The sequence below is a fragment of the Thalassophryne amazonica genome, chromosome 16 (genome assembly GCF_902500255.1).
Source record: "Thalassophryne amazonica chromosome 16, fThaAma1.1, whole genome shotgun sequence".
NCBI lineage: Eukaryota > Metazoa > Chordata > Actinopteri > Batrachoidiformes > Batrachoididae > Thalassophryne > Thalassophryne amazonica.
In genome coordinates, this window is record NC_047118.1 from 22131128 (window position 1) to 22154018 (window position 22891).

The 22891-nt window shown below is 44.8% G+C and overlaps 1 protein-coding gene across 2 annotated transcripts; it reads right to left on the reverse strand.

The window, feature by feature from the left end:
* Nucleotides 1-2921: 2921 nt before the first annotated feature.
* On the reverse strand, nucleotides 2922-22312 carry cldnk (claudin k). 2 transcript variants are annotated; one of them, XM_034190074.1, is made up of 8 exons: nucleotides 21943-22312; nucleotides 19139-19411; nucleotides 18947-19024; nucleotides 17011-17235; nucleotides 16775-16922; nucleotides 16651-16677; nucleotides 4822-6144; nucleotides 3928-3988 (listed from the first exon to the last, which is right to left on the reverse strand). In XM_034190074.1, the coding sequence occupies exons 2-7, from the start codon at nucleotides 19406-19408 to the stop codon at nucleotides 5600-5602; spliced, it is 1293 nt and encodes a 430-aa protein (XP_034045965.1). In that variant the 5' UTR covers nucleotides 19409-19411; nucleotides 21943-22312; the 3' UTR covers nucleotides 3928-3988; nucleotides 4822-5599. The 2 variants fall into 2 exon arrangements, with proteins under 2 accessions (XP_034045966.1, XP_034045965.1); XM_034190075.1 differs by lacking the exons at nucleotides 16651-16677; nucleotides 16775-16922; nucleotides 17011-17235; ... (1 more) ...; nucleotides 19139-19411; nucleotides 21943-22312 and having other exon boundaries at nucleotides 2922-3988; nucleotides 4822-5357.
* Nucleotides 22313-22891: the final 579 nt, after the last annotated feature.

The window sequence follows — 22891 nt, forward strand, 5'->3', positions numbered from 1 at the left end:
GGTACGTTTAACCTTTTATTACAATTTAATTTTTGTACTCGTATAGTAAGTCCCTTTGGCTGCTCCCTTGTTTTTCCCTGGGGTCACCACAGCAGATCTGAGGTGGATATGCATATTAATTTGGCACAAGCTTTACGCTGGATGCACTTCGTGACACAACTGCAAATGGGCAGCAGTGGGGTTTGAACTGGGAACCTTCTGTACAGAAACCAAGTGCACTAACCACTTGACCTTCTGGGTTTATTGAAAATAAAGATGAGAGACAAGGAAGAAAGCATCACTAGTTCCTTCTTATGCTGTAAAAACAGAAAGATTGCCTTCACAAGCCCAGACATGTCCCACTGTGCCAATATTCTCATTTCAACTAATGGATAAAAACCCCTCCTAATTATTATGTGGCAGTATGGCCTAAAATATTAGGTTTGCTGGTCCTCACCTGTATCTAGAAGAATCCAAAATTTCAAAGGTGAATATGCAGTAGTTTTTACAGCGTTACAGAAACTTTGTGGACTAACTCACTGTCACTATACTTTTGTCCTGCTAATTGCAGGGAAAATGACTGCCATACTCAGAATTAATATAAACTGTTATTTATATTCCTCTGATTCCAAATTTTCAATTCTCTGCAGATACAGATGAATGCAAATAACAATACTGCACTACAGTATATGCATTTCAAAAATAAAACATAAAATGTCTATTTTAAGGCTCTCTGTAGAAAAATTGTAAACACATATAATCTAGGCTCCATGACATTAAAAGGGTCATATTATACACCTTTGAGCGAGCTAATATAAAATGCCCAATTGTCTCAAAACATATTAAAAATACCAGTTTGGGTATCTTTTTGGAAATTGTTTTTCTGTGCGTATTGAGTAGAAAGGAGCTGCTTCTCGTCATGGATAGTCTTTCTCTCAGAGACCTGGTGAGCATGTTGTATGTTGTTGCATGTATTGAGCCCATACCGACGTGATGGATGTGACTCACGTAGAAAGCTGGAGTCCAGACATGGACATCTGTGATATTGGTCAATGGAGTCTCAATCGAGCCATATCAAGAATGAATTTTATTTAATGAAGGATAATTTTGCACACACAGGTAAAGAAAAGTGGAACTTTTACAATGATTAACAGAGTGCCACAATCACATTTAAATGTATATAAGTAAGTACAATTTTTGAACATTATAGCAGCCAGTAGGTGAAATGTGTTCTGTTTGCTTGATTTCCAATTAACCATTAAATTACTTTTGACTTCCTTTAAGCCAATCTTTGCAGGTAGTTGAGTGGACTAAAGAGTTTGGCTACCAATATGTAGACCTGAGTTGCCTCTCTTCGTCATACCACCTGATACTTCATCTGCATTGTTCCTGTCCAACCAGCTTTAAATGAGTACTGGCCTTGGGTAGGGAAGAAACTTGCATTGGGCTGGCATCCCATCTGGGGGAGTTGTAGACCCTCATCCACGTCACACTATGGAATCTGGAGGTAAGCATGGCTCCAATAATCCTTAGGACCTACAACTACTCTTTCTTTGAAACCGGTACTGTAGCTGATGTGGTGGATATTTCTTGAATGGCGTGCTGAATAATACTCTCTAGTGAAGGATTAAAGTCATTTATATTTGATGATTTATTTTTAGGTTTAGGAAGATGAGTGAGTGAGTGTTGTTGGCCCACTGAAAGCTATTTTTAGACCCTATACAATGCTTATTGCTTTCAGTTTTCTTCTCGTTTACAACTGTACAGTGCTGTAACACAGACTACCTTACAGTATTCGCAGCATAACTGAATCAACATGGGCACAGACCATCTTACGTCACGTATGAGTCACTGCCTAGCACTTGGAACACTAGTGACCATTGTCACCGTGATGCTGTAATGCCACAAAGTGGCATTGTGCTTCTCTGCCCTTATGGACAGAAGCAACTGAGTACGCGCTCACCATTATGATCATATTTACTGTTTACAGCAGAAGAAGCACAAACACAGTGATATTAACGGTAACATTTAATTGTTCCCAAGAGTATCCTTCACTGGGTTCTGTTAGAGACATCTAATTCATAGTAAGGGTCCCTTACTATGAATTAGATGTCTCTAAGGGAGCACTGACATCCCAACAATGCCTCATGAATAAATAATAATAAAGATTTTCTTTGTCCAGCAACATGCCACACTGCATGTTTCCACACAATTCAACATACCAGTTGACAGTAAAGAGGGAGAAGTGGATGCCTGGCATGTGTTGTGCTCTGTCAGTTAGGAATACCAGAATTTTCATGTGGTGAATGTGTTTATTTCACCCCCTGGGACAGGGTAAGAAGAGCACTCATACTGTTAGTGTTGAAGTACTCGAGTCCGGTCTTGATTTTGTCTCAACCACCCCAAAATTTCAAAGTCTTGGTCTTCACTTTGAGATTTTGGAGGGGGCGAAACTGTGTGTGTTGTGAGTGTTGGAAGAGGTGAGACTGAGTTGAGACCATGACCATTACTACAACACTACACTCTACGCGTATCTCGCCATATGGCACCAAATCCCATGTGTTCATATAAAAGAGCCCCAATAAAAGACAATTTTTTTAAAGGAGTATTGTGCAAAACTTGCTTTAAACTACTTTTGTCCGTTTTGATTGGGATTTGTGCTGAACATCCCAAAAGTCCCAAAATTTAAGAATACAAGTCCAAATTTTCCTGCTATAAGAAACCTTTAGGGTTGAAATGGGTTGTTGTAGACTTCTGTGACATATGTAACACAAGCCCATATCCGGATTTCTTTTGGCTCTACAGGGCTTTTCTGTGGCAGGGGTTATCAATCCTGTTCCTGCATGTTTTCCCATTTTCCCTGCTCCAAACCTTCTCTTGTACTCTGTAAGCATACGCTGGTGAGGACTGTTCCTCTGTGTTTATGAAAACATAAGCCCACAGAAGAAACCAAGATTTTATTATATTTTACACTGACAAACATTTAAAAAAAAGGTTATTGGAGAATGTGACGCATGAAATAACTAAACAAGTTCAAATGTCCCTAAATGACCTCCTGTGGTTTTTCAAAGAAAAGACAAACTCAAATGGCATTAAATATAAAATAATTAAAGAGGACCAGAATCAAGAGAAGAGGAACAGGTTTGTCATGACGTGAGGGAAGATTCTGGGGACATGGTATCTTTCAGACATTTTGGGAACTCAGACGTAGCCTTTGACTTGTGTGGCAGGTGCCCCCCGGCGGGGACTGCTTTCCCCGCTGCTGAAGGTCGGAGAACCCGGGACACCAGGGGGACTTGACCCTGCGTATAGCAGCGACCCTCCTATGAGGAGTAAAGCTGAAGCGCCCCAACCGATGTAGAGAGCAGGACCGAGCTCACGCTTGTGTGGAGCCGCCACATGTGGGTCGTAGAAATCCCTGATGATGGAATGGGCAGTCCAGCAGACAGGCACAAGGTAGAGAAACCCCGCGATGGCAAAGAGAGCACCAGAAATACGAGCAATACGGGCTTTGACACTGTTTACACCGATGCACTTTGTGCACTTGACTCCCAGAACTCCAAGAGCAAGCGCCATGATGCTGATCATGATGGAGAGCACGGTGAGGCCGCGGGCAGCCTGCATGTCGCTGGGCAGAGCCAGCATGCTGTCATACACTTTGCACTGAATTTGGCCTGTACTCTGCACGATGCAATTCATCCAAAGACCTTCCCAGATGATCTGAGCCGTCACTATGTTGTTCCCGATAAAGGCAGTGACCCGCCATAAGGGGATGGCGCAGGCTACGGCGCCGGCCACCCAGCCCACGATGGACATGACTAGGCCTAACAGCTGCATGCCTGTTGTTGCCATGGCAAAAGATGTTTGAATCAGTTGGAAGTGTCTAGTCTGTTGCACCAGGCTCACCTACAGTCCCACACAGAAATGTGACAACAGGACCAAGAAAGTCTGGCTGCAATAGCGGATCCTGTGTCGCTGCGTGAGGATGTGTCAGACACGAACAGGTAACCTGAAACAGGAAAAACATGAATAGAATTCAATTAATTGCATTTACCTCACCTTACAAATGGTGTGGCATATCCTTAGAGATACAAAATATAAATTCTTTATTTTTGCAAACAATTGGTCTTACTTTATTAAAGCATCAGACGACTGATGGGCTTCATATATTTATCATAAACATCTAGGAACAGGCTGGGAGGCCCGTGTTTAGTGGATTCCAGTGAGCCACAGAGAATAGCTTTCTTTGACACAGCTGTAGGCGTCGAGCAACGCCTTGCTGTGAGTGGATTATCTCAGAAAAACATGAGGAGATTCTGAACACAAGCAGCTTTCATGAAGGCTACTGGAGTGGGCCAGGAGGTCCTATGTCATCCATTTATCCCACTTCATAGTATCCATATTTTACCCATCAAACCCTCTCTGCGCCACAGATTAAAAACAGCCACTTTATTGAGCTTTAACAGTTTGCTACATTTTTTCACACATTTCACTTATCTCCAGACTCAAGATAATTTTTAGTATTACCTGTTATTTGAACAAATAATAGCCACTGTACTAAATCAAAGCATATGAAATAACAACAAAAAAACATTTCCAATTCTTCTCTATATGTTCCTGTTGATTACCTCCATTAACACATTCAAACCCTTTGACTAACCTCTGATTCCTCCATCCTTTGGATTATCGCATTTAACAAATTGCTTTCCCTGTTTTTTGGATCAGGATATGTTTCTTGGAATTTTTGCAGAATGGAGCAACAGTGAAATACTTTATAATATCATTATAACAGGAAATATAGACACAAATGTAGCAGTAAAGAACATTATCCAAGATATTTACCTCAATAGAAGATTTTGCATTCACCCTGCTCCCCTCAGAGATGCTCCACAGGCTGGCGTTGGGTTTTTATTTGTTGTTGTTGTTTTGATGTTGCTTGTGTAGATCAGGTGTGAATGTCCAGAAGCAGTGGATTCTGGCCCTGAGAATTCAGTTCACTGAGCAGGATGACCGGAGAGCAGGCTGATGATCTGTCTCTGAGGCCAGGTGGACAAGAAGGGCGATCAGCTTGGACATCCAGGACAGGACTGGAGACCCTCTGAGATGCCAGTGCGAGTCTGCGTGGCAGTGGGCAGAAGCATGTGCTTGTGTGCACGATTGTGTCAATGTGTGCGTGTCTCCCAGTGCCTGGTGTACGAGCACAATGCCTCGCTGTTTGGTTGCACCCTGCCTCCCCGCTCCTCCTCAACCTCGGTCCCAACCCGGCAGCCCAGAGCATCCATTCAACCCTGCAAGCCATTTTCTCTTCTTTAAGACTTTGACTCGCTTGTTCATTTATGAGAGCCTTCTCTTTTCTTCTACCCTTCTCCTTTGTCCTTTCAATCTGTTTAATCTGTTTATGGGTTTCATTGAAGTTTTGTAAGTATAAGGAGTCACTCCTTCTTTTGGCCTTCTCTAATTCTTCTGGGTAACTGAACTGCTACATAGAAATGATTCTGATTATAATAAAAAAAAAATAGTTTTGCGCTATGTATTATGTTGAATCTTGGGTTATAATTATATTGGTTGTAGTGGATAGATACTGAAAAGGCTGAATATTAAAAGCAGAAATTGGCCACATTTAGATACTGCAAAAGCTTGAAGAGATGATTAGAGGAGCCGCGTTTTTGCCAGCGTGCAGGCAGCCTGGACTGAAGAATGGATGGAGCCTGTCAGTGAACATGTCTGTAAACATATATAGATGTAATCCAGTTTCTGCACAGAAGAATGACACACGACCTTCTGTGTAGTCCAGAAAGACTCCCACCTTCTTGGGTCTCTGCTCTACAGCCAGTGGCGTGACGGGAGAGCTGTTGGCAATATAGTGTCCTCCAGGCTTCAAGCTTAATGTCCAGAAACCATTTGCAGGGCAGACAGTGAATTTGCCCTTCCTGTTGATGGACTGTCTTACAACACCCAGGTCCCACTCGATCTTCTCACCAACTTCCACCTCCCAGTAGTACCTTCCACTGCTGAGACTTTCTTTGGCCAGCACATTTGGCACACGGTCAAACCGCTTTGGGTTGTCCGGTACCTCCTGTAGCTTGTTTGTATGTTTCACCTGTTTCCTGTCATCTGAGACAGTGAGGGCAGGGTGGGCTGTCTTAGTGCTCAGATTGACACCCACTAAGAAAGAGGAAGGAGAAAGAAAGATGACTACAGCCAGGAGCATAACTATTTGGACAGTTTTTGTAATTTCCCTCTGTAAACCACCATGATGGCAGTGAAATGAAACAATCAAGATGTTCTTGGAGTAAAGACTTTCAGTTTTAATATCAAGGGGTTTTACAAAAATATATCATTAATGATTTCAGAATTCCAACTATTATTACACACCATCCCTCCATTTTCAGACAAGTAATTGGTCTAACTAAAGATCACAGGTGGGACGAAGTTACCATCAAGTCACTCTCAAATCATGAATCAGCAAGTGCCAAGTTAAATCTCACATCATAATGACCACCAACTGTTTGCAAGCTGACTTGAGACTTGACTTGGGACTTGCAGATTGATTACTTGAGAATGACTTGACAGTGACTTTGTCCCACTTCTGCTAAATACGAGGTCTGTTAGAAAAGTTTCCGACCTTTTCATTTTTTTCAAAAACTATACGGATTTGAATCATGTGCGCTTGCATCAGCCAAGCTTGAACCTTCGTGCCGCTCATGGCGCACAACAAAAAACACCTCCGTGTTGGAAGTCTCACAGGACATGTTGTGACATGCCCAGCTGTTACACAATTTCTCGGATACTCACTCGACTGAAAAGCCACCGAAAGCCGTCTGAATCTTCCGAATGGTTTCCAACACGGAGGTGTTTTTTGTTGTGCGCCATGAGCGGCTCCGTCCCGACGCGCGGATTCCTCCGCACGTCTTTCATTACAAAATCTCCTGTAACAGTGGAATGTGCCACAAAAGTGCTGATGTCCACATTTTGTGCGATTTCTCTGGTAGTCACATGACGTCCCGGATCAACACAGCTTTCACTTTGGAAATGATCTGGTCTTTTCAGCATGTCGATGGCCACTCGAAGCGTGGCACGCCCTCAGCCACTGTGGGCCGTCTTTAATCCGGTTGTAATCCTCCTTAATCTGTGTGACGCCAACAGAATCTTCACCGAAAGCCATCTGAATTTTCCGAATGGTTTCCACCTGGCTGTCTCACACAGTTTCTGAAAAAATTTTCATGGAGCAAGGTGGCAGTCGCTCAGCCATTTCCCTGACAATGAAAATCCGACGAGGGGGGTGGACCAGTGCTCACTCAAAGCCTGCCCACAGGCGAATGACGCAACCGACAGGCGTGAAAAAACTCACGCATGCGCACGAAGGTTCAAGCTTGGCTCATGCAAGCGCACATGATTCAAATCCATATAGTTTTTGAAAAAAATAAAAAGGTCGGATACTTTTCTAACAGACCTCGTATAATGATTAATGTTCATATAAATCATTACTTTTATATCCGCTTTCTTCTGAGAAGTTAGAAGATGGATACATGATCATTTCCAAGTCAGTGAATTTGTTTTGAACTTCATTTATTTCAGTATTAATAAATACAAACAGTATGGTAAATTTGTCTGGTGTCCACAGTTCTCAAAACGTTAGTGACTGTCCAAAAAGAAACTAGCAAGGGAAGCCACCAAGATACCCTGGCAACACTGAAGGAGTTATAGGCTTCTGTGGATGTGTTTGGAGAAACAGGGGACCCTACAGGGGACCCTATGACTCCTTCATAGGTTTCATGGGTGTCCCGGTGCCTTCCTTCACTGGTGTCCTCCATATATATATATATATAACACAATGCTAAAATACCCTCGGCCGTTTGTGCATTGTGTTCTTTATCATTTGCAGTTGTTTAATTAATTATTAAGATCCTATTGTGTTACGTACAACTTGTACATGTTCAGTCAATCAATCAAAAACAATATTTACGCTTTAAGAGCAGAAGTTGTGTAAATCAAGGAATATTTGTAGATCACCCTCTGTGCATTTGCGGGTATTAATGAGACAAATTTAACTCCATAGGAAGTTAGCGTGCATGCTAACATCTGTAAATGACTCCAGAGGTGTTATCTGGTTACAAAAGCAGTGTTTTCAGTTTTTAGAAGTGTTTATTTCTCACTAGCTTTTACATAATATATGACAGAGGATATACTTACACACAAACAAAAAGGAGATATGCAACTAGCTACCAGCCTGTGATGTCACCATGCTAATGTCTGTGAAATGTCTTGTAAATAAGTTCAGAGGTGTTATTAGGTTTCAAAAACAGCAATTTCAGTTTTAGAAGTGTTTATTTCTCAGTTTTCACATAACATATGAGACACATGTAAATAAACACACAAAACAAGAGTTTTGCAGCTAGGTACCAGGCTGTGATATCACCATGCTAACATCCGCGAAATGTCTTGTAAATAAGTTCAGAGGTTTTATTAGGTTCCAAAAACAGCATTTTCAGTTTTAGACTTGTTTATTTCTCATTAGCTTTTACATAATATATGAGAAACATGCATAGAAATACACAATACAAAGCAATTTTAGAAAGACCAGCCACTGTTGTCACAGTGTAGTGCTACTCTGATTGGCTGACATGCCTGCCACTCAAAAACAAAACTGAATAAATTCAAACAGAGTGTGACTTTTCAACCTTTTAAAATACCTCTTAAAAAGGTATTAGTTAGCCATCTTTGAACCTGTCCAAGGTCTGTGTGCCAAGATTGTTCCCTTTAAATTTGAAGACTCTGGCAGTAATATGACTGGATTTATGCTGAGCACAGAAAGACGGACAGATGAACACAAAGACTTTGCAATACCCGATGGCCATATTTAACGGCCTCGGGTAAAAACTGTCCATAAAAGCGATGATTTGTATTAATTATAGTCCATACACTGGACATTAGTTTGTCCAAGTACTCTGAATCTGGAGGGACTGTGTAATAGGTGTAATTCCTAAATGGTTAATACAACCCCTGGCAAAAATTATGGAATCACCGGCCTCGGAGGATGTTCATTCAGTTGTTTAATTTTGTAGAAAAAAGCAGATCACAGTCATGACACAAAACTAAAGTCATTTCAAATGGCAACTTTCTGGCTTTAAGAAACACTATAAGAAATCAGGAAAAAAAAAATGTGGCAGTCAGTAATGGTTACTTTTTAGACCAAGCAGAGGGAAAAAAAATATGGAATCACTCAATTCTGAGGAAAAAATTATGGAATCATGAAAAACAAAAGAACGCTCCAATACATCACTAGTATTTTGTTGCACCACCTCTGGCTTTTATAACAGCTTGCAGTCTCTGAGGCATGGACTTAATGAGTGACAAACAGTACTCATCAATCTGGCTCCAACTTTCTCTGATTGCTGTTGCCAGATCAGCTTTGCAGGTTGGAGCCTTGTCATGGACCATTTTCTTCAACTTCCACCAAAGATTTTCAATTGGATTAAGATCCGGACTATTTGCAGGCCATGACATTGACCCTACGTGTCTTTTTGCAAGGAATGTTTTCACAGTTTTTGCTCTATGGCAAGATGCATTATCATCTTGAAAAATGATTTCATCATCCCCAAACATCCTTTCAATTGATGGGATAAGAAAAGTGTCAAAAATATCAACGTAAACTTGTGCATTTATTGATGATGTAATGACAGCTATATCCCCAGTGCCTTTACCTGACATGCAGCCCCATATCATCAATGACTGTGGAAATTTACATGTTCTCTTCAGGCAGTCATCTTTATAAATTTAATTGGAAAGGCACCAAACAAACGTTCCAGCATCATCACCTTGCCCAATGCAGATTCGAGATTCATCACTGAATATGACTTTCTGTTGTGAAAGTGTAGGAACACGGACCCACAACAGGGGGCGCAAATGAACGGACAATGGAGGTAGCCAAATAACAACGCTTTACTGTTGTGACAAAAAGCACAACAAACACAACAGATTACAACAATAGACAAGAAGTCAATTCACACAATGTGTCATGTGGGCAGGCTCAAAGATAAGAGACGTCTGTCCAAAGCAGAACCGGAACCACACGATTTCCTCCGCCACCGAACCCCGGGAATACTGGAGCCGCCAAGTCCCGAACTCCCAGGTGGCCACTGCCTCCGCGTGTCGGATCTGGTACTGCTGGCGAGGAACAAAAACAGTTAAAGGTGGGTGCGTGTGCACCCAGCAACCCGTATGGCGGGAAAACCACCTCCTCCTCTCGTCGGAAGAATGTCTGCTACTTCACGCACAAAAGTAACAAAGTGTTAATGTTGACAAAGACAACACAGTCGGCTGAGAACAGTACCTTCAAGGTAGAGCGATATCTCGGCAAAGAGGTGGAGATGTCGTCCTGCTGATATACCACTGCTGATCAGATGATTGGTGACAGCTGTCATAGGCGACAAGTGACAGCTGTCACCCCGGCTGCTCCTGTGAGGCGGCAGCGCCCTCTGGTGCCTGGAGCCCGCACTCCAGACAGGGCGCCCTCTGGTGGTGATGGGCCAGCAGTACCTCTTCAGCGGCCCACACAACAGGACCCCCCCCCCTCAACGGGAGCCTCCTGGCGCCCGACCAGGCTTGTCCGGGTGGAGGCGGAAGAAATCGGCCAGGAGGGCCGGGTCCAGGATGAAGCTCCTCTTCACCCAGGAGCGTTCTTCGGGTCCATACCCCTCCCAGTCCACCAAATACTGGAAGCCCCGGCCCATCCTACGGACATCCAAGAGCCGGCGCACAGTCCAAGCCGGCTCGCCATCGATGATCCGGGCAGGAGGCGGCGCCGGACCCGGAGCACAGAGGGGTGAGGTGTGATGCGGCTTTATCCGGGACACATGGAAAACAGGATGGATCCGCAGTGGGGCTTCAGCTTCCGGCCTCACTGCGGCTGGACTGATGACCTTAAGGATCCTGAAGGGACCGATGTAACGGGCCTGTAGTTTGGGGGAGTCCACTTTCAGGGGAATGTCCTTGGTGGACAACCACACCTCCTGCCCTGGCCGATACGCAGGGGCCGGGGTCCGCCGACGGTCTGCATGGGCTTTTGCCCTCGTCCGGGCCTTTAGCAAAGCAGAACGGGCGGAGCGCCACACCCAATGGCACTTCCGCAGGTGGGCCTGGACCGAGGGCACACCGACCTCTCCCTCAACCACCGGAAACAACGGGGGCTGATACCCCAGACACACCTCAAAAGGGGAGAGGCCGGTGGCTGAAGACACCTGGCTGTTATGGGCATACTCGATCCAGGCCAAATGGGTACTCCAGGCCGCTGGGTGCGCGGCCGTCACGCAGCGCAGGGCCCGTTCCACCTCCTGATTGACCCGTTCTGCTTGCCCGTTGGTCTGAGGATGATACCCGGACGAGAGACTCACCGTGGCCCCCAGTTCCCGGCAGAAGCTCCTCCAGACTTGCGAGGAGAACTGGGGACCGCGGTCGGAGACGATGTCTGTTGGAATCCCATGCAGCCGGACGACGTGGTGGACCAGGAGGTCCGCTGTCTCCTGGGCAGTCGGGAGCTTCGGGAGGGCCACGAAGTGGGCCGCCTTGGAGAATCGGTCCACTATCGTGAGGATGGTGGTGTTGCCCTGGGACGGCGGGAGGCCCGTGACAAAATCCAGGCCGATGTGGGACCAGGGGCGATGAGGCACAGGCAGCGGCTGGAGCAGTCCCGATGCCCTGCGGTGGTCAGCCTTGCCCCTGGCGCAGGTGGTGCAGGCCTGGATATAATCCCGGACGTCGGCCTCCAGGGACGCCCACCAGAAGCGCTGCCGGACAACTGCCATGGTCCTACGCACCCCTGGATGACAGGAGAACTTGGAGCCGTGACAGAAGTCCAGGACTGCAGCCCTGGCCTCTGGTGGGACGTAAAGTTTGTTCTTCGGCCCAGTTCCGGGATCCGGGCTCCGTGCCAGGGCCTCCCGGACGGTTTTCTCTACGTCCCAGGTGAGGGTGGCCACGATAGCGGACTCCGGGATGATAGGTTCCGGTGGATCCGACAACTCCGTTTTGACTTCGTCTTCATGCACCCGGGACAAGGCATCTGATCTCTGGTTTTTGGTCCCGGGGCGGTAGGTGATCCGGAAGTCAAAACGGCCGAAGAACAGTGACCAGCGGGCTTGCCTGGGGTTCAGCCGCTTGGCGGTCCTGATATACTCCAGGTTCCGGTGGTCAGTGAAAACCGTGAATGGCACGGACGTTCCCTCCAACAGATGTCTCCACTCTTCAAGAGCCTCTTTCACCGCAAGGAGTTCTCAATTGCCGACGTCATAGTTCCGTTCAGCCGGGGTCAACCTGCGTGAAAAGTAGGCACACGGGTGAAGTACCTTATCGGTCTCTCTGCTCTGGGACAGCACGGCTCCTATCCCTGAGTCAGAGGCGTCCACTTCAACCATGAACTGGCAGCTAGGGTCGGGCTGCACCAAAACTGGCGCAGTAGAGAACCGTCGTTTCAACTCCTTGAACGCGGCTTCGCACCGATCCGACCAGGTGAAGGGGACTTTTGGAGAGGTCAGGGCTGTCAGGGGGCTAACTACCTGACTGTAGCCCTTAATGAACCTCCTATAGAAATTAGCGAAGCCGAGGAACTGTTGCAGCTTCCTATGGCTTGTTGGTTGGGGCCAATCTCTCACCGCCGCAACCTTGGCCGGATCAGGGGCGACAGAGTTAGAGGAGATGATAAACCTCAGGAAGGACAAAGACGTGCGGTGAAACTCGCACTTCTCGCCCTTCACAAACAGTCGGTTCTCTAACAACCGCTGCAGGACCTGACGTACATGCTGGACATGGGTCTCAGGATCCGGAGAAAAGATGAGAATATCGTCCAGATATACGAAGACGAATCGGTGCAGGAAGTCCCGCAAGACGTCGTTAACCAAGGCTTGGAACATCGCGGGGGCGTTGGTGAGGCCGAACGGCATGACCAGGTACTCAAAGTGACCTAATGGGGTGTTAAATGCCGTCTTCCATTCGTCTCCCTTCCGGATCCGAACCAGGTGATACGCATTTCTATGATCCAGCTTAGTAAAGATTTTGGCTCCATGCAGGGGGGTGAACACGGAACCTAACAATGGCAACGGGTATCGGTTGCGAACCGTAATCTCATTCAGCCCCCTGTAATCAATACATGGACGAAGTCCGCCATCTTTCTTGCCCACAAAAAAGAAACCTGCCCCCATCGGGGAGGTGGAGTTCCGGATCAGCCCGGCAGCCAATGAGTCCCGGATGTAGGTCTCCATTGATTCGCGCTCAGGTCGTGAGAGGTTGTACAGCCTGCTGGACGGGAACTCAGCGCCTGGAACCAAATCAATGGCACAATCGTACGGACGGTGCGGGGGAAGGGTGAGTGCCAGATCCTTACTGAAGACGTCAGCAAGATCGTGGTACTCAACCGGCACTGCTGTCAGATTGGGAGGGACTTTGACCTCCTCCTTAGCCTGTGAACCGGGAGGAACCGAGGATCCTAAACACCCCTGATGGCAGGTTTCGCTCCACTGAACCACCACCCCAGACGGCCAATCAATCCGGGGATTGTGCTTCAACATCCATGGGATGCCCAAAATCACGCGGGAGGTAGAAGGAGTTACAAAAAACTCAATCTCCTCGGTGGTTTCCAGACACCACCAGAGTTACTGGTTGTGTCTTGTGTGTGAGTAAAGGGAGGAGGGTGCCATCTAGTGCCCGCACCTGCAACGGCGAAGGAAGCACCACCAGAGGGAGCCCTACCTCCCTTGCCCATCTGCTGTCTAGCAGATTCCCTTCTGACCCCGTGTCCACCAGTGCTCGGGCTTGAAGGGTTAAATCCCCGCTCAGGATTGTGACTGTAGTCGTGTGGTAATTTGTTTGTGTCTCACTTGAATGTTTTGACCCCCCCTTAGCCCACTCTCTAAGGGCGAGTGTTGTCGTTTTGGCCGTTTGGGGCAGTTTCTCTGTGTGTGCTCAGTTGAGCTGCAGAGAAAACACTCTCCACGGATCAGCCTCCCCATTTTGGCCCTGTGCATTTCCCTAACAACGTCAGCAGGGGGAGCTGTTAACCCACAAAGCGCTGCGGCTGTGGAGCGTGGGGAGGGCGGCCCCTTTTCGAACCCGGAAGGGAGAGGGGCGGCGCGTATCCGGTCACGTCCTTCGCCTCGCTCCCAACGGCGTTCCTCCAACCGATTGTCTAACCGTATAACGAGATCGATAAGCCCATCTAAATCCCGCGGTTCCTCCTTAGCTACCAGCTGCTCCTTCAGAACCAACGACAGTCCGTTTATGAAGGCGGCGCGGAGCGCAACGTTATTCCAGCCGGACCTCGCAGCCGCGATGCGGAAGTTGACTGCATAAGCGGCTGCACTCTCGCGTCCCTGTCTCACTGACAGCAGCACGGTTGAAGCGGTCTCTCCTCTGTTAGGGTGATCAAACACTGTTCTGAACTCCCCCACAAACCCAGTGTATGCTGATAACAACCGTGAGTTCTGTTCCCAGAGCGCCGTAGCCCAGGCGCGTGCTTTACCCCGAAGCAGAGCAATCACATAAGCTATCCTACTAGCATCAGTCGCGTACATGACGGGACGTTGTGCGAAGACGAGCGAACACTGCATAAGAAAGTCCGCGCACGTCTCCACACAACCCCCGTACGGCTCTGGAGGGCTTATGTATGCTTCAGGGGAAGGTGGGAGGGGTCGTTGAACGACCTGTGGAACGTCACTGTTGCGCACAGGATCGACAGGAGGGGGAGCCGCAGCAGCGCCCTGAGGGCGCGCCTCCACCCTGCGGTTAAGGAGGACGTTCTGCTCGGTCATTAGATCCAACCGAGCCGTAAAAGCGGTGAGGATTCGCTGCAACTCACCGATCATTCCTCCTGCAGACGCCTGTGCGCCCTGCTCTTCCATTGGCCGTTCAACAGCCGGTTGACGCCCCTCGGGGTCCATGACGTTGGCCGAGATATCCTGTTGTGAAAGTGTAGGAACACGGACCCACAACAGGGGGCGCAAATGAACGGACAATGGAGGTAGCCAAATAACAACGCTTTACTGTTGTGACAAAAAGCACAACAAACACAACAGATTACAACAATAGACAAGAAGTCAATTCACACAATGTGTCATGTGGGAAGGCTCGAAGATAAGAGACGTCTGTCCAAAGCAGAACCGGAACCACACGATTTCCTCCGCCACCGAACCCCGGGAATACTGGAGCCGCCAAGTCCCGAACTCCCAGGTGGCCACTGCCTCCGCGTGTCGGATCTGGTACTGCTGGCGAGGAACAAAAACAGTTAAAGGTGGGTGCGTGTGCACCCAGCAACCCGTATGGCGGGAAAACCACCTCCTCCTCTCGTCGGAAGAATGTCTGCTACTTCACGCACAAAAGTAACAAAGTGTTAATGTTGACAAAGACAACACAGTCGGCTGAGAACAGTACCTTCAAGGTAGAGCGATATCTCGGCAAAGAGGTGGAGATGTCATCCTGCTGATATACCACTGCTGATCAGATGATTGGTGACAGCTGTCATAGGCGATAAGTGACAGCTGTCACCCCGGCTGCTCCTGTGAGGCGGCAGCGCCCTCTGGTGCCTGGAGCCCGCACTCCAGACAGGGCGCCCTCTGGTGGTGATGGGCCAGCAGTACCTCCTCTTCAGCGGCCCACACAACACTTTCATCCAGTCATCCACAGTCCACGATTGCTTTTCCTAAGCCCATTGTAACCTTGTTTTTTTCTGTTTAGGTGTTAATGATGGCTTTCGTTTAGCTTTTCTGTATGTAAATCCCATTTCCTTTAGGCGGTTTCTTACAGTTCGGTCACAGACGTTGACTCCAGTTTCCTCCCATTCGTTCCTCATTTGTTTTGTTGTGCATTTTCGATTTTTGAGACCTACTGCTTTAAGTTTTCTGTCTTGACGCTTTGATGTCTTCCTTGGTCTACCAGTATGTTTGCCTTTAACAACCTTCCCATGTTGTTTGTATTTGGTCCAGAGTTTAGACACAGCTGACTGTGAACATCTTTTGCAACATTGCGTGATGATTTACCCTCTTTTAATAGTTTGATAATCCTCTCCTTTGTTTCAATTGACATCTCCCGTGTTGGAGCCATGATTCATGTCAGTCCACTTGGTGCAACAGCTCTCCAAGGTGTGATCACTCCTTTTTAGATGCAGACTAACGAGCAGATCTGATTTGATGCAGGTGTTAGTTTTGGGGATGAAAATTTACAGGGTGATTCCATAATTTATTCCTCAGAATTGAGTGAGTCCATATTTTTTTCCCTCTGCTTGGTCTAAAAAAGTAACCATTACTGACTGCCACAATTTTTTTTTCTTCATTTCTTATAGTGTTTCTTAAAGCCAGAAAGTTGACATTTGAAATGACTTTAGTTTTGTGTCATGTCTGTGATCTTCTTTTTTTCTACAAAATTTGACAACTAAATGAACATCCTCCAATGCCGGTGATTACATAATTTTTGCCAGGGGTTGTATAATATTTTTGCTAAACCCCTGAATTACAGCTGAAAGTTGAAGTTGTAAACACATCTTGTTTTTTCACTTCACGTCTATTGTGGCTGTGCACAGAAGTAAAATTACAAAAGGTGTGTCACTGTCCAAACACTTATCGACCTGACTGTACAGCACAAACACAAGGCATTTGAGATTAAATGTTTCTGGAAACGGTGTCTTACCTGTGTATTTCTCTACTTTCTTAAATTCTGAGAAAAAAAAAAAAACAACAACAGGAAAGTCACTGTGCAGTACAGTACCTAGACAGTAAAAGTACAACAGATTGTTACAAATCATGTTGCTGACCAGATTTGGAGAGTCTGTTGACTTCAGCTTTGATTGTATCCATCATATCTGACAACACTTTTCTGGTTACCCCAATGCATGGGTCAGTTTCTATGGTAACTGTGGACCAGTCCTTCATCTCAGATAGACAGACAGAAGAAACAATGCTCTGCAAGACATAACCACAGAAGTCAGAACCATCATGTTATCATCATGTTGCCTACACTTGATGTAGGTTGCCAAGATAACTTCCTTACTTCTTCACTTTGCTTGTTATTCACGGGTAACTGAGGATCAGCTTGAGCAGTCCTCAGCTGCTGGATCTCCTCTTCAAGTTCTTGCACCAGAGTTTCTACTCTTTGTTTCTCATTCTGCTGTCTCTCCTCGACTGTTGCAACAACAGCTTTGTGACTTTTCTCCATAGCGTTCACCAGGGCAGAGAAGATCTTCTGGCTCTCTCGCACCTCTCTGAAGTAAGACGACTGAATGGACATAATCATCATCATTGTCATTATCGTTCAACTACCAACATTTATCGTAAGATCAAAGAAAAATATTTGTGACTGATCTGACAAGACAAAGTAGGTTTTTGTAGTCTGAATTTAAGTGTCAAATTATTCCCAACATGCTAAATCAAAACTGGAGCCCATCATTAAAACAGTCACTTTTGGTCATAGTCGGGAAAAAATGTTTTAGTTGGAAGGAAAACTTTTAAGACCAATAACTGATATCTAGTCTCAGTAGTTACTGAGATACAGTAAGAGGCCGTTTCATTAGGGTCAAAGGTCAAAACAAGCCTTTCCTGGGGGAAGGTGCGGCCATTTACTGTTTTCCAGTTATAAATTAATTGGATCACGCTGACTAGATTAGAGTAATATAGAGTTGGTAGCTCAGTGGTATCAGGAGTTGGGCTTCCAATATGTAGATCTGAGTTTGAGTCTTTGTCACACTACCTGTTTCTGTATTTGGTCACAACACTTCTGCATTGTCAGCTATAGGCCTGAGTCCATCCACACGTAGAATTTGCCAACCAAATCTGGTTGCCATATTTGAGGAAATATATAGACGCCACAGAAAATCTCCAATATTGTGCAACCAAAATGCTTTCTCAAGGAATTATCATACCCTGAAAGTCTCCAAAAACTAAAACTCCCTTTGGTAGCGTTCCGTAGATTCCATGAAGACATGATTGAAATGTATAAAATTCTGTTTGGCAAATATGATGTGACATGTGATTTCATCAAACTCTCGGAACAAACACCAAACACAAGCGGACATTATTTGAAAATCATGAAAACCAGGCCAAGAACTAATTTGCGCAAACACACCTCTTCAGCTGGAACCTCAGACACCTGGAACAACCTGCTGTGATGTCGTCATATCACTACCTAGTATTAACAGCTTCCAGAACTGCTTGGGTAAACTGGGGAAAGACCTACCCCTAGTGTATGGCCATAAAGAACACCTGCTACCAGAGACACCTCGAGATCAACGTATCCACACTACTATCAAGACATCCCAAGAGGGCTAGAGGTGCAGAAGACCCGACAGAAGATGCACTTGACTGACTTTAACATCATGAATCATCATAGGTTGCTTAGGTGTGTAGGTTGTCTTAGTCCACCAAGCTGTAAATGGGTATCAGCGTTGGCTGGGGAAGTAACCAGACTCGGCCCACTACACAGTCTGAATATGAGCACCAATAAAAACAGGTCTGAGGGCATAAATACAACTTACTTCTTCTTCTGAGTAAATTAAACCTGAAGTCTGTAATCTTAATGGTTACTGATGGACAAAGTGTGACAAAGTGAGAGTTTATTGGAATCAAAGCTCAGAATCTGTATTTCAGGTTTTTGTGAGGATTCTATTTTTTTTCTAAATTGGATTGGAACTTGGTGTCACTGAGTAAATTAGGCCAAAAATCTGTTTTCTTGCCTCACTAGTTGCTGAGATCTGAGAAGTGGGTGGATTTTGTTGGTTTTGACTGTTGCCATGGCAACACATTAGTTTCTGACAAAGTGTTTCTGTAAGTCAGATAGAAACTTGTATCTGGCACTAAAATTAAGACTGAACATCAAGCATTTCCTGAGCTGTAGCATTTTTTAAAATCATTATATATTTGAAATAACTTTTTCTAAATTCATCTTTTGGCTGAATGTCAGTGCACATGTTGCTTAAAGAGTTTCAACCTACCTTTTGAAGCGCAAGACAGTGTTTTAATCTTTCTATCTTCTGCAGCCTTTCCTGAATCATTTTTTCAATGTCTATAACCTGAAAGTGTGGAAGAAACACAGGACATGAAAATTTACTGCTGTTAATCAATACCGTTTTAATCACGAGCTGATATCACCTATGAATGATTGACTGGCACAAAAGCTTAGATACCATCTGCTCCTCAGGTGCTTTCTGCAGTCGAGTCTTCCTATAGTTGTCAGTGACATCTGCCAAAATGCTGTTGACCGTGAGGTCGGGTTTGTCCGTAAATACTCTCCTACAGCGGGGACAGTACTTAGACTGGTGTCGTGTCCAGTAGTGATGCAGACAGTTCAGGCAGAAGCTGTGGCCACACGGTATGGTCACCGGGCTGGTGAAGATGTCTCCACACAGAGAGCACAAAAAGTGCTTCTCAGACAGGAGACCAACGGTCGAGGCCATAATCTGAAAACACAGCATGTTTTCTTTTTTTTACTCAAGAAAAACCCCAGTATTTCTACAAATCATTCAAGTGTCTTTTTTAAATATTAATGTTAAAAATAATACTATCAATTTAAAAACTGTACAAAATGACAGGGATACATACACTAAAAAAAACTGATGCATTGGATGAACTCAATTAAATTATGTGTAGCATTTCCATCTATTAAACATATGTAGCCCACACATCCATGCAAGATAATTTAATTTATTTAGTTGGTACTACATATATTTATTATATGGAAATCCTGCCCATAATTGAATGGAGTTCATCCAATGAGTAATTTGTTTGTGTGATACACTTCAAAAAAACTAACTCGCTGGATTGGATTCCATCTAATAAATATATGTAGTTCGAACTCAGATAAATTAAATGATCTTGCATGGATGCGTTTTATTTGAGTTGGGGCTACATATATTTATTCTATGGAAATCCTGCCCATAACTGAATTGAGTTCATCCAATGAGTAATTTGTTTGTGATACACTTAAAAAAACTAACTCGCTGGATTGGATTCCAGCTAATAAATATATGTAGTTCCAACTCAAATAAATTAAATGATCTTGCATGGATGCGTTTTATTTGAGTTGGGGCTACATATATTTATTCTATGGAAATCCTGCACATAATTAAATTGAGTTCATCCAATCAATCAATCAATCAATCAATTTTTTTTATATAGCGCCAAATCACAACAAACAGTTGCCCCAAGGCGCTCCACATTGTAAGGCAAGGCCATACAATAATCATGTAAAACCCCAACGGTCAAAACGACCCCCTGTGAGCAAGCACTTGGCTACAGTGGGAAGGAAAAAAACTCCCTTTTAACAGGAAGAAACCTCCAGCAGAACCAGGCCCAGGGAGGGGCAGTCCTCTGCTGGGACTGGTTGGGGCTGAGGGAGAGAACCAGGAAAAAGACATGCTGTGGAGGGGAGCAGAGATCGATCACTAATGATTAAATGCAGAGTGGTGCATACAGAGCAAAAAGAGAAAGAAACAGTGCATCATGGGAACCCCCCAGCAGTCTACGTCTATAGCAGCATAACTAAGGGATGGTTCAGGGTCACCTGATCCAGCCCTAACTATAAGCTTTAGCAAAAAGGAAAGTTTTAAGCCTAATCTTAAAAGTAGAGAGGGTGTCTGTCTCCCTGATCTGAATTGGGAGCTGGTTCCACAGGAGAGGAGCCTGAAAGCTGAAGGCTCTGCCTCCCATTCTACTCTTACAACCCTAGGAACTACAAGTAAGCCTGCAGTCTGAGAGCGAAGCGCTCTATTGGGGTGATATGGTACTACGAGGTCCCTAAGATAAGATGGGACCTGATTATTCAAAACCTTATAAGTAAGAAGAAGAATTTTAAATTCTATTCTAGAATTAACAGGAAGCCAATGAAGAGAGGCCAATATGGGTGAGATATGCTCTCTCCTTCTAGTCCCCGTCAGTACTCTAGCTGCAGCATTTTGAATTAACTGAAGGCTTTTTAGGGAACTTTTAGGACAACCTGATAATAATGAATTACAATAGTCCAGCCTAGAGGAAATAAATGCATGAATTAGTTTTTCAGCATCACTCTGAGACAAGACCTTTCTGATTTTAAAGATATTGCATAAATGCAAAAAAGCAGTCCTACATATTTGTTTAATATGCGCTTTGAATGACATATCCTGATCAAAAATGACTCCAAGATTTCTCACAGTATTACTAGAGGTCAGGGTAATGCCATCCAGAGTAAGGATCTGGTTAGACACCATGTTTCTAAGATTTGTGGGGCCAAGTACAATAACTTCAGTTTTATCTGAGTCCAATGAATCATTTTTGTGTACATGCTTATTTTGGTATAGGATTTCTATTTATAGGTAGTAATAATAATAATAATAACAACAACAACAACTCAATATAACTCTTCATTTAATAAATGTGTCAGCATATCAAATAATCAAATGGATCTACTATTTGGGCTCCTCTAAAAAGAAGCACTCACACGGAATTGTAACAATGTGCTGATTTTACATTCTCTAAACCAATGGGACATTGTGTTCTTGACGTATATTAAATATAAGCACACAAAGTACAGTATATACACATTTTGTACACTCCAATCAAAGCTACGTACAGTGAGGCTATTTGCATTTAATACAACTTTGCTTTATCATAATAAATAGCGTTACAAGTTTTAAAATAATTACTGGTTGAAAGGTCAAACAGGCTAACAGAGCGTGGCTAACAAGATCCATAGAAGGATCTAAGGACAAGTATGTAGTCAAACAGGTATAGCACCAACAGTAGTCACCATTCAAATAAAACACAACAAAAACCTGCTCCCTCTGAAACCTTCAGGTTAAATTTCTGACTAAAGTGTGACAGTCACGAAATGAACATGTAATTTGAGACGATCTGAAGAGATCAGAGTGTGTCCTCGGTCTGACTTCTGTGAGGACGTTTTTCAAAATGTTAAACAGTAACTTGAAAAGGTTTGTTGAGCCGTAAATAACCTTACCTGCTCCTTTCCTTAACCAAATAATTCTGCCGTAACCAGATAATCCTGCCGTCGCTTACATCAACCTTTGTTCACAGCTTCATGCTGATATGTACAGACTGTAATGATTTACAGGTGCATTAAAGTGTGGAGTGGTTGTTTAGGAAATAGGTGGTGTTGCACATTGTGACCCCGCCCTAAATTTTATCTGGGCTGCAACTTAACTAAACACCAGGAAACGCCTGAGACCAAATAAAGCATTGCATACCAAGCCAGTGAGTCCAAAACGTGCAATACACTGTTACGTCACTGCATGAAGGTCATGGGTTCGATTCTCACCCGTGGCCTTTCTGTGTGTAGTTTGCATGTTCTCCCAGTGTTTGTGTGGGCTCCCCCAGGTGCTCCGGCTTCCTCCCACCTCCAAAGACATGCAGGTTAGGTGAATTGGAAACTTAAAAAAAAAATGTCCAAAAGTGTGTGTGTGGGTGTGAATATGTCTGTTTGCCTATATGTGGACCTGTGAGAGACTGGCATCCTGTCCAGGGTGTACCCTGTCTCATGCCCTGTGACTGCTGGGATAGGATCCAGCCTGTGATCCTTAATTGGAGTAAGCGGGTATAGAAAATGGATGGGTGGATGGATGGATGTTACACTTTAGATTGGCAATGAGGTAACAACATAGTACTGTATAATTAGCTTACCAGTACAGCATAGCATAACATAGTATGTTAGAGAACAATATACCATAGTACACAAGAGCATACTGTTTGAAATCTTATTTGGCCAGAAAACAGTACAGTATAGCATAGCATAGCATAGTATAGTATAGTATAGTGCAGGTGTCAAAATCCAGCCCCTCATCTACATTGTGACACCTGTGTAATGGATCAAGAAAGGGATTGCCTGTTGGAGTAAAATATGCTAGGGACCTTGTGTGCCCTTTGGCTCCTAACCATGAAGGCCTAACAGT

Bases quoted from the DNA above. Each gene is read 5' to 3' on its own strand.
- cldnk (XM_034190074.1), bottom strand. From the start codon at position 19,408: ATGGCCTCGACCGTTGGTCTCCTGTCTGAGAAGCACTTTTTGTGCTCT. The intron at 17,236-18,946 runs GTAGGTTGAAAC...ATGTCCATTCAG, and splicing joins ACTGTCTTGCGCTTCAAAAG to TCGTCTTACTTCAGAGAGGT. The intron at 16,923-17,010 runs GTAAGGAAGTTA...TATGTCTTGCAG, and splicing joins ATAACAAGCAAAGTGAAGAA to AGCATTGTTTCTTCTGTCTG.